The 12,192-nt window shown below is 35.1% G+C and overlaps 1 protein-coding gene across 1 annotated transcript; it reads right to left on the bottom strand.

The window, feature by feature from the left end:
• Nucleotides 1-248: 248 nt before the first annotated feature.
• LOC111877441 (E3 ubiquitin-protein ligase WAV3) lies at nucleotides 249-3,152 on the bottom strand. Its single transcript, XM_042895980.2, has 2 exons — nucleotides 2,426-3,152; nucleotides 249-2,343 (listed from the first exon to the last, which is right to left on the bottom strand). Exons 1-2 carry the CDS (start codon nucleotides 2,885-2,887, stop codon nucleotides 505-507), a joined length of 2,301 nt encoding a protein of 766 aa, XP_042751914.2. The 5' UTR covers nucleotides 2,888-3,152; the 3' UTR covers nucleotides 249-504.
• Nucleotides 3,153-12,192: the final 9,040 nt, after the last annotated feature.

The following is a 12,192-nucleotide window of genomic DNA, read 5'->3' as shown; positions in this document are numbered from 1 at the left end:
ATAAAAGTATTATTGTCGTTCATGAATTATACGCTACACAGTTACATTCGGGATATATAGCAGGGTCATATAAGAGGTTTGTGTATTATACGTTTATACAGTTATATTCGTGATATACTAAGGTGATAAAAGATACTTGTAAAATATACCTTTGAACTCAAACTTGTCTCAAAATCCATCAAAAATTGCATTATATTCTAGAAATAACTTTACTTTAAGTTTATGCAATAAATTACATGTAACAACAATAAACAAAAGAAATCACAACTTCATTAACACACTTTTGAGTTAATCTACAAAGCTTTCCTTACAAATTCATCCTCACTATGAAAATCACATGCTTCCACGTGCCCCATCTCTCCATTCCTTACCCATCCCATTTGTGTCCAAAATATATATTTTTCTACATTAATTTATTCACTATCCTTCATTAACAATTTTGCTTTTTTTAATATTAAAAAACAAAAAAAAAAAAAAAAAAAAATCTAATAATAATAATAATAACTAAAACCTAGCATTTTCAAAGCCGTGCAGATCGCTGACTCTGTTCAACGACTTCTTCGCCACCGCAACTTTAGCCAGCTTCTCAGCCGCCCTCCAAGCCGACGTCGGCGTTAACGGCTCCCCATTTTCATCCACCATCATCCCTTGTTGTTGTACCATCTGCTGCTGATATTGTACCCTCCACTGAACATCCACCAGCTCCGATTCCAACCCTTTAACGAACTCTTCAGCCGCCGGCGACTGCATCAACAAAGCTCTCGCCGATGATAACAGATGATGCGCCGTCGTCAGCTTATTATATTCCACGAGAAGTCGCGACTCCGCCACAGCTCGTGTGGCTATGAAGAGATTCCTCAGCCGTTCGATCTTCGGTGAACAAGATGATCGGACGGTCTGTGCTCTAGGCACCAGCAACGCCTTTTCTCCGCCGTAGATCACTTCTTGCGTCGCCGGATCGTTGTAACAACACCGAGCTGATAAGACGTGATGGGACCCGGTGTTTGAACGTGGGACCCTTATTTCAACGAGCACTTCCCTTTCTTCCTCGGCGTATAGATCGCCGAAACGTACGGAACCGGAGTTTAACACCGTCGGTTTACCGTTGCATGAATACACGGCGGTGATCTCCGCAGGGTCTGAACCGGGAGCGACACCGAGTTCAACTCGTAAATCCTGAGCCACCACGCTGAGCAAACCGCCAACACACTTTGTAAACGCATTCTCCGCCGGGTCGTGGTTTTGATGGCTGAACCCACCACCAACCCCACCACCGGATTTCTCCAATGTGTTAACCGGTATTTCAACATGAGCGAAACGAGTAGTGGACACGTGGCTAGCCGGTTGCCGGTGATTTGAACTGTTGTTAATGTTGTCATTTACGTGATCTTCATGACCATCGGATAATAGAATGATACTGGCGACTGGGTTTCTTTCCCGGCGGTCTTCAAGAACTTTAGTGGCTTTTCTCAGAGCTTCACCGGCGCAGGTACCCCGGCTACAAGCGAGCTGATCGATGATACGCCGAGCTGACCGTTGACCTCTTGGACTCATTCTTCTTAAAGGGAGTAGCCGTTTCGGGCAAGCTGAAAAGGCGACGATTGAAAGCCGGTCAGCCGAGCCGAGAGAAGAGATGACTAAGCGCATAGCTCGTTTTAGCATCTGAAGCTTGGCTCCTCCCATACTTGCACTCACGTCGAGAACAGCTACCAAGTCAATAGGTGCACGTCGAGACTGGTTCAGCATATGCGCCGCCCCGACCGGCGGCGATGGTGGTGGAGCTTTTACTTTCAACACGACTGCGTATGTCTCGTGTGATTGACTTGAAGAAACTACCGCGACTTCTGACATCAGCATCACTTCCACATTTTTAAAATCTCGTCGGAATTCATCAGCCGACGATGAGGAAACTGGATTTACGAAGAAGCCTTTGAACTCTTCATCAACATCAATGTCTTCATTTTCTTCCTCGGCCGCCTCCGGTATCGGAAGAATACCACCACCGCCAGCTCTCGGTGTTTGAAGTGGCTCGTCGTCATCGTAAGGTTTTGCTTTGATGAAATTCTCTTGGGATCTCGTCAAATCGGGCTTGGCTCTCGGAGTTGTGATCGAATTTTCGTTTTTATCATCGTTTAATTTCAGGGTTTCGTTAGATTGAAGCTTGTGGATGGCGAGAAACGAACCATCTCTCCAAGTAGATTTACAGATAGGGCAAGCGAGAACATTTTCCTTCTTCACATGATTTGATATACATGGAAAATGGAAGGTGTGTGAGCATTCCGCCGTGAATATGGCCGTTTTGTGACCGGTTTTCACACTTTGCAAACACAATCCACAGTTACTCTGCACATTTGAAATCAAATGTCAATAAACCGAATCTCTTATCCAAAAAAACACAACATAGATATTATGTAAACGAACTTACTCTTGAAAAACCCAAAGAGTTTTTGAAGATCGAGAAAGGAGATCTCGGAGACGAAGGATTGGAACCGAGTAACGATGATTTTGGATTTTTCGTGTTGGTTTTGCATCTTAATCTGGGAGTGATATTGAGATTATCAATCACAGAAGAATGAAACTTGGCAGCATCATCACCAGAATCAACATTATTGTTGGTTTTGGGACGCAAACGCAATCGGGGAGTTGATGCATTTGAATTAGCAGTAGCATCATCGCCATTGTTGCTGTTATTGCTCCTGGAACGTAAGCCCCAATTCGATTGTAATCGAGGGGTAGATGGATTCGAACCAGAACTCTTGAAGAACCCAAGTTTCCCAGATGCTCTAGGACTTGGAGCCGGATTCTGTTGAACGTCTCCGAGCACCGGTGAATCAGATGAATTTCTAGGAATTGCTGTGCAAAAAGCTCTTCGCCAACCAGTACCCATTTGCGATTTGATTTGAAACGAAGAAGAAGAAAGAGGTTTGAATCAAGAGATCGACAGAAAGATTAAAGAAGAGAAGATGCTTTGAGTTAGGAGCAGTAGGAAGAAGAAGAAGAAGAAGAAGAAGAAGAAGAACATGGGGGTCAGATTTGCGATTGAGAGATTGGATTTATATAAGTAGTAGTGACAAAATATAGAGTGGAATTGTATCGTTTTTTAACTTCTTTCCATTTACAAATCCTTTCAAACTTGTGTCTTCAAGATTCCTTACATTTCAATATTTCATATATTAAAAAGTTTGTATGTATCTATCCGGATAATCACATAATAACCCTTAACTTTTTTCAATTTGTACGGTTTATCTTTATATTGAAAATTTTTGTCAATTATAATCAAGATTTGTCCAAATTCTTAGATATGGCAATCAACCCGGTTGCCTTCTTGGTGGCAAGATTTTGTAATCAACTTTTGCCTTTCCGCTAATATTTTAAAGAGAGTAAAATAGGTTTAGATTTGTTTGATAACACTTAAAGAGAGTGAAAAGGGTTTAGATTTGTTTGATAACACATCTAAATGACACCATTTAGAGATTTAGAGATACATCTTATCTATCACATTCAATGTGTTTTAAACATCTAATGGTACTGAGATGAATTAAACACCTCTGAATGATGACCCATTTAAATGAAACCATTTAGAGATTTAGAGATACATCTGAATCTATCACATTCAATTAGGTGTAAGACATATGTATAACATGTGTTTATTTTTAAAAACAATATATGAAATTCTAAACATTTAAGAAGTTTGAATTTATAAAAAAAATAGAAAAATATTGAATTATTAAAATTAAATTGTTTTTTTCTTTTAAATTTAAACAAATAATTTAGATAAATAAACAAAGGAAACCAATGAGGCTTTAATTTAGAAAATTTGAAATTAGAAGGAAGTCAATTAATGAAATTGATATGCATTTACTGTAATTATTAACATTTAAATATTATTTGGATATTAATAAAATGAAAAAAAAAATCACAAAATGTCATATGGCCAAATCAATAAGAATATGACATAAGACAAAAAGATTTTCATTTACTAATAGATGTGTTTTAAACAACATCTGAATTACCAGGATGAATTAAACACTTTTGAATGGTTAATGAAACATATCTTATTGGAACCACTAAGAAACTGGAATCATTAAACCGGAAAAGATTAGTTTTATCAAAAAATCCTTAGACTTTGAGACTTACTTTGTGTATTCACTACAACCTTTTATTTACATATAATATATGTTCGGCAAAAAAGTAAATTTACATCGTTTTTTTATATCATTTTATAGGAATTTCCATGATTTTGTAGTCGGTCATACAAAATTGCTGGTTAGTTGGGTAATCTTTTACTTGTTTCTGAAAAATTAGGTCGTGTTCTGCAAAATTAATTGAAAACTGCTTTATGATAACTGGTAGTTAGTAGTTGGATCTAATAACTGGTAACTGACAGCCGAAAATTATAGTTTTTTTATTTGTATATGAGTGTTCGGCAAAATAGTTGGAAGTTTTTAAGCCATTTAAAATTATATAAAAACATCTTTATAAAATATAAAATAGAAACATAAATTATTTAAAAAAAGAAATTAGGTCAATTTATAAAAATATAAAAGAGTTTTTTTATTAAATACTATTTAAAATACATTTTGTATTTAGAGTATCTGGTTTTAGCTAAAAGCTCGTTTGGTTCTTAAATCTAAAAATTAAAAAAAAAATCTAAAAGTTAAAAGTTTTCAAAAGTTGGGTGCCAAAAAGGTCGTTTATTTATTTATTTTTTTTATCTATTTATCTCATTATATGTGGATTGTACTCTTGATTTAAATAAGCTACTTATACTTATGCTAGTTAATTTAATGAACTTAGGCAAGATTAATAATGGATATCTGATTAATAATTGCTCGTTCCCATATATAACTAGGTAAATTATGAAACGCATTAACACTTTTTTCTATTGTGCCAACATGTTAGATTTATTTTGCAATACAACTTATTTTTCTTTCTTGTAAAATCAGCAACTTTTGTTAAATTATTCAGATTCCAGACACATGATTAAAAGTTATTGATAGAAAACATATCTTTAAATCCTATTGTTATAAGGTTTACTTATCTGTTAATTAATCGATCAACATGTTATGAATAAAAATCAATTAAAGAAAAAAAATATGATTCTTGATGATCGGGACATATAACGTGTTGTGATTTTCAGAAGAGCCTGGGATATCATTCAACAACCTAATGGCTGGTTACAATATGAACACGAATACAGTAATCGTATTTAACACATGAATGATACCTTTGATGGTTGGATATTTTATACTTAATATTCTTTTTCATTTTATGATACGGTTTTTAGTCAACTTCAAACGTTGCAAAAAGATATAAAGTCAATTTTCAGATGTCATTTCAATATCGAAACATATAATTGAGACGTTAATACGTCTATCACACTAGTTTTCTAACATCGATCTCATCAACCATCTTATTTCCATATTTATTTCAACATAAATTAAATAATGATGAGTCCATTCAATACACTTCAAAAGTTTAAATAAAATCTTATTGTTTAAAACTTTATAGCCTAAAATAATGTAATGTCCCATCAATTATAAATCAAATATAATATCTATACATGTATCTAATTTTTAAAAAGAACAAAAAATATATTTTTCAAAAGAAAATTGTGAAAAGATGCATGCTCTTGAAATAGGATAAGAAAAATACACGACGTAATCAAGTTGAATCGGACCTGAAAACGTATAACAATCAAATGTGTAAATTGGTTCGGGTTTTTTTTTCGGTTTTCCTGATCATGGTCGGTTCGGTTTGTTTTTAGAACCAATCTCATCCTAATACATAGGAAATTAAACATAGAACAAAACTGTCTATGAAATGTATATGAACCAGATATATAAATTGGATCGGTTTTCGTTTATTTGAATTTTTATTTTACGATTCAGTCAGATTCCAAAATCAATCTCATCCCTATTCTTGAATGCAAGCTCAAACTCATGCACAGAACAACATATATAAGTTAATACGTCAATTGATGAAAAATATTTAAAGCTTAATTGAAAAAACATTAGCGTCCGAAAAACAATTTAGATTGTAAGAAAATACTATTCTTCTTAAAAATAAAACTTTTTTTAAATTTTGTTGTCCATACTTACTACACTAAAGTTATATAATCACTTGGATGTTATATTTTGGAGTAGTTTGTAACATCCTAAAATTTAAGACAATGTTCTTAAATTAATAAAGTAAATAAATGAAATATGATTTATATAGTTAAATCATCAAGGATAATCATATCATTATTTGATATGAAGTTTAGAAAGTTAGAAGTGTTAATAATAATATTTCCAAAGTTAAAGGGTCAAAAGTGTCAAGTTAGCAAAGTGAGTTGTCTCAATTAAAGGAAGGGACTACAAAAGTTATAATATGGATGAAGAAGGAGTTATTATGTCAAAACTTAAATTAAAATCATAAATATTGAAGTTTGTAGGGTTTTAGCTAAAACAAGGAAACTTGAAGGACCAAATAAGACAACTATAAAAGTAAGAAATAAATCCTCTTCATTTCAATCAAATGAGAATGATGGGAGGAGAAGATAAGAGGTTAGATGGCGATTCAAGCTCAATAGAAACCCTACGGGTCGATCTCAAGCCTTCTTGGTTCATTTGGTGCAAGTTGTGAAGAAATCAAGTGGTTCAAGGCATACTTTCTTCCTCCTTTAGTGTAAAATTCGAGTTTCAATTATGGAGTTAGAGTTATATTTAATTTCCATCTCATTTGATGATTAGGATTTTAGTTTCTAACCCCACTTGGGAAGTTTTAATGATCCCAACCTCAAACTAATCATTCCATTGGTGGATTTGAGGATTTAGGTGAAAACCCTATAAATCCAAATTAGGGATATTGAAATTGATGATGAAATGGAGGTAGATTATATGGACCTAGATGATGTTTGAGAGCAACAAATCCAATTGGAATGCTTAAATTCATTCATGATGGTAAAATCAAGTATAAGCTTGGATTTGAGTTGGTTTTGGGGGAAATTGTGTTGAGAACAATGAATTCCATTTTAGTTGAAGCATTTGATGAGTAAAGTAAGTTCATAGACATAAATGGATACTTTTTGAATGATCTAAATACAAAAACATAAATGCTTGAATGATATTTAGATGAATGTATGGAATATTTGTTTATAAGGGCGTTTTGGGAAATCTATTGATAATTACAGAATGAATCATATCTAAGAAATGAATGATATTCATGAACATGAATTAACACTCGAAAGATGATAGTGAAACATAAACATGAAGGAATGTTAGCTGAAGGGCCCAATTAGTGGTTTGGTCTAGACTTTGCATTGTAATAGTGTTTTTGGGTTGATAGAGTATTTTGGTAGGTTTACTGTTTGTTTACGAGTCTGTAATGAGTTTACGGTCGTAAATTGTTTCTGGTCGTGGTTCCCTATATATAGAGGGTTAGTCAGTCGTGTTTTAGTTGTTGATGCCTAGTAGTTCAAGATCGTATATCGAGTTGTATCAGACGTTTTCAGTAATAGAACGTGTGCAAGCTTGATTTATTTTCTTTTCTACTCTTATTCTCTTTTATTCGATTATGTTTGTTGTTGATCACTGGTAAGATCCTTTCCCAAGACCTTACAATCGGTATCAGAGCTTGGTTGTATCAGTCAATTTTGTCAGATTTGGAGCATTATTTGATCTTATTTTCGAAAGATTTTTGCGTTTTTGGATAGATCTCTGAAAATTAGGGGGGTTGTTCTTCGCCTTTTTCATAAAAACGGGTTTTTGATCGAGTTTTGGAGCAAAAAGGGGCAAAAATCGGTGTTTTTGGTCGAAATCTGGGAGGGGGTGGCGGAGTTTGCGGCCGGCGGCTAGGGTTTCGGAGTTCACGGTCCTCGGAGCTTGCGGTCCGAGATTACGGCCCTTCGGTTTACGGTCCGAGGCCTCGGAGTTTGCGGTCGTTGGTGAGTTTACGGAGCGAGAGTTTGCGGTCAGCAGCGTGTTCGAGCCTTGTTCAGCGAGTCCGAAGTTCGCGGCCAGAAGGAGTCCTCGCAAGCAGTAGCCTCGCTTCGCATTTAAAAAAATAGGAGGTGGATTTGGAGGTGCCAAGTTTCGAACTCAGGATCTCAGGGTCATAAACACAACGCCTTATCCAACTCGGCTACCTGATCCCTTGTTAAAATCTTTCGAAATTTAATTAATAACCCGTCATTCTCGGTTTCAACTTTCAAAAATTGACACTTTTAACCCAAAATTCAATTTCTTTTAGTTTTTTTTAAACTCCTTTTCATCCAAAATAATATATATATATATATATATATATATATATATATATATATATATATATATATATATATATATATATAATTATTATAATAAAAAAAAATTAATTATATTTTGATTTTTGACTTTTATTTATTTTTAACTTTTGACCTTAAATTTTGACTTTGACTTTCAAGTTTGACCTTTGACTTTAAACTTTGACTTTTTCGTTTAACTTTTAAATTTTCAAATTTAGTTTTTCGGTTTGACTTTTCAAGTTTGACTTTTGAGTTTAAATTTTAAATTTGACTTTTAAGGTTGACTTTTGAGGTTTATAATCAAAGGGTTTGACTTTTAAGTTTAATTTTGGCTTTTAGTTGTGTTTTTTAATGGTTTTTAAGGTCTACGAGGGAGTTGAAAACATGAAAGAGAGTCATCAGTATATATTAAGACAAAATTTCAACATGTTCAACTACATTCCCGGAGAAACCCTGGAGGCTCAGCTGCAGCGATTCACCACTCTTACTACTGAGATGAATATAGCTGGGATCTTCTTGACTAAGTCGGAGATAAACAAAAAGCTACTGAATTCACTTCCGAAATCGTGGGATATGAACGTGGCTGTCATCAAGAAGACAAAAGATCTCATTCGTCTTAGTATTGCTGATGTAATTGAAGAGCTTGATGCTTTGAAATGTGGAAAAACAATGAGTTCCACAAACATCCCGGTCAATGAAGTTTCATGTACTCCATCTTGTGAAGATACAATTAAAATTCTTCGTGAACATAATGATTTGCTAAAAAGGGAAGTCGAGGATCTAAAATACGAAGGATATCAACTTAGGAAAGGACAGAAACCCCTGAAGGCTGAATTAGAAGCAAAAACCAAAGACTTTAGGAAGCTTCAGGAAGAGTATAGCAACAAGTGTGAAAATTATGACTATATTAAGAGACAACTTGTTGCTGTAACTGGAGAACTTGACACTTTGAAAATTAAGTGTGGAAAAACTGATGTTAGTTTCAAAAATTATACTGCGTCAAGTCAGAGAGTCGAGCCCTTATTTGAAACCCAATTAAAATTCAAAGATAATCAAAACAAAGGTCTAGGGTATGATAGTGTTCCTCCACCTTTCAATCATAACTACACATCCATCCCTATGACACAAGAAGAAATTGACAAGGTGGCACATCTTCAATATGGAAACCAGCTGGATTTGTTTCAGGAGGTATTCAGGTTGAAGATTCTAATGTTTCTACTTTATGTGCAGGTAAAGTAGCAGAAGATGAGAACAAGGAGAAAACCATTGAACAAACCAACATCTCCTTAAGCTCTGAATCTGTTTCTTCGAACACAACTACTTCTGACCAACCTGTTGTTGAGAAATACAGGCCACCAATTCCAGTGAAACGAAGTGCCTGTTGTAATTGTGCTTGTGGGAACAATAAGAGACAAGACAAGGATACACCACCAGGGGCAGGAAGAAATAACTTCACAGTGAAGAAAAAGATATGTTTTCATTGTGGAACACCTGGACACATTGCCAGAAATTGTCCTAATCGCGCATACATTCTCTAGTATGCTCAAGGCCGGCAGAACGCGCCAAGAGGGAGATACTTCAAAAGAAACCCCTCAAGGTCACGTTTAGACCATGGTGACTGGAACGCGCAGAAGGCCAAGAATCTGAATCCCAAGGACAAGGAGGGAATGTCGGCCAAGAAGCCCAATCTAAGAGATGCTCCAGTGAAGCCAAGACCAGTTAGGTCAAAGTCATCTCGTCAGCCGACTTCAAGTTCCAAATCAAGTGTCGAGGCACCCATCGGATCGAACAAGAAATGGGTTAAACCCGAATATAGATGGGTACCAAAGGTGAAAACTCCCAAATCATCTAATGATTCTAATATTTCTATATCTTCTGTTTGTGATAAACAGGACATGTCATGGGAGAAAGTATCGTGTGTTGATGACAAAGGTCGACCCAGTTTCAAAATGGACTGGGTTCCAAAGACCAATTGATCCCGCTCTGTGTCGGAGCAGCTATGGAGGCATATCATCAGACTTCGGTTCGTTGGTAGTGGTTGTTCCTGGCACATGATAGGAGGCATTTATTAACTGTACAACACTCAGAACATTATTTGAGAGTATGTGTCCGTTGCGGGAAGGGAAGAAAGGAAGGGATCACTCATGGGGTTAGTGCTTAACGATGTGAAGAATTTTTGGATCTGTTCTGAGATTACGCGTGTTGTTCTCAGACCTTCTAGATGCAAATTCAATCGGTAACTTACGGTTTGAATTTTCTTCTCTATATTCCTGAGTTTTTCTTAAGCTGATTCGCTTTAAAGACTAATTTTTGTTTTAGGATAGTTTAAATTTGCGCATTTACTTTCTTTTCTCTCCTATGCACAAATTTAGGGGGAGAAATAAAAACAAAACAAAAATTAGAAAAATTTAATTTAAAAAAAATCCAAAAACATTAGAAAATCAGAAAATCAGAAAATCAAAAATATGGTGTTAATGGAATGTGCTTGCAGGAGATGTTTTGGGAAGTGATATAATCATGTGATAACATGCAATTTGAATATGTGTAAGGGACTGAATCTGAATTGTCTAGGCTCTGTGTTCAATGCGCTGGTAGGCACGAAATATTTAAAATGGACTTGACTAGGCATAGATGAACTTAAGGAATTTAGAGACTTGAAAAATCTTGACCTAGATAGATCCATTTTGCCTGATAATATGACGCTCAGATAGGTTGAGCAGGGAGATATACATGATAATCCACCGGTCACACTAAAATTATCTGTATCTAGAACCGTAGTTTAACTCCTCCTCGATGTACAGACTTTGTCCTTAATTCTGGTATTGATGGGGTGACTGGGGAATTCCGATAAATTAGGTATGTAGAAGATTATTTTCTTTCTTTCTGTCTGTTAGTCATATGTTGCCTCCTCTGCGTGATTGAAATACATCCGACCTGGACTGTAACATATGCAACTCTATCTCTATGCATCTTCTATCTATGCAATTTTTTTTATCTGTTAGCCATATACTGTCTCCTTTGCGTGACTAGAATCCAACCTGGTACACAGTATATGCATCATTCTTCTTCTCAATCCCTCTAAAACTTCAGTTAGTCATATGTTTCACCCTTTGCAAGATTGGAAGAGATCCGACCTGGGTGTATAGCATATGCATTCTAAATCTGACTTCTCTCATAACAATTGTCTGCTCAACTAAAGTAAGGAGTACTTTGGAAGTTCCTGATTATTGGGGTATATCAGGAAGCGGGAAACACGTTCTAGTACATTTAAAATTGAACAATCACTAGGTTGTCTGTAGATCTCGTTGCTCAATTTAGGTGGACAACGATATCTTTGGTCGCCGTCAGCTAAATGGTCCTTAAGGAATATTATCTAGGAACTTAGGACCACATTATCTTGTCACTTATAGTATGTCCTAATTTTGTCACAATCTCTCGTGTTTAAGTGGACCACAATACCAACGATTGACCAGATCTATTCATGAAAGGAGAGGTACTGATAAATGGATAAAGGCTGTCTAAAAACTTTATCCCAAATCACTCTTATAGTTAGCTATTATTTTTTTAAGTTTGTTCATAATGTTCATCTAATTTAAATATTAGGGGAGAATTAAACTTAAAAAAAACAACAACAACAAACAAACAAACAAAAATCAGAATATTCAAAATCAAAAAAATAGTGTTATTTCTGTTTTACTTTTTGTTCAAGAAAATCAAAAGTCCAAAAATATTTTTGTTTTTGTTTTAATTTGTGTACTAAGTTTTCTTTTAGTTTTGTTTTGTCTTGAAAAATGATTTCAGGTATAGATAAGACTCATGGAGATTGTATTGAAGATTTTCTGTGTCAAGGCTTCATACATGATCATCGAAGAATTCACATTTGGAGGAGCAAGAAATGAAGATTATTCTTTCGACATTCAATCCTTCAA

Source organism: Lactuca sativa, chromosome 6, assembly GCF_002870075.4.
Source record: "Lactuca sativa cultivar Salinas chromosome 6, Lsat_Salinas_v11, whole genome shotgun sequence".
Lineage (NCBI taxonomy): Eukaryota > Viridiplantae > Streptophyta > Magnoliopsida > Asterales > Asteraceae > Lactuca > Lactuca sativa.
Note: the sequence above shows the minus strand (reverse complement) of the source record. Positions and strands in the feature narration are given on the sequence as shown.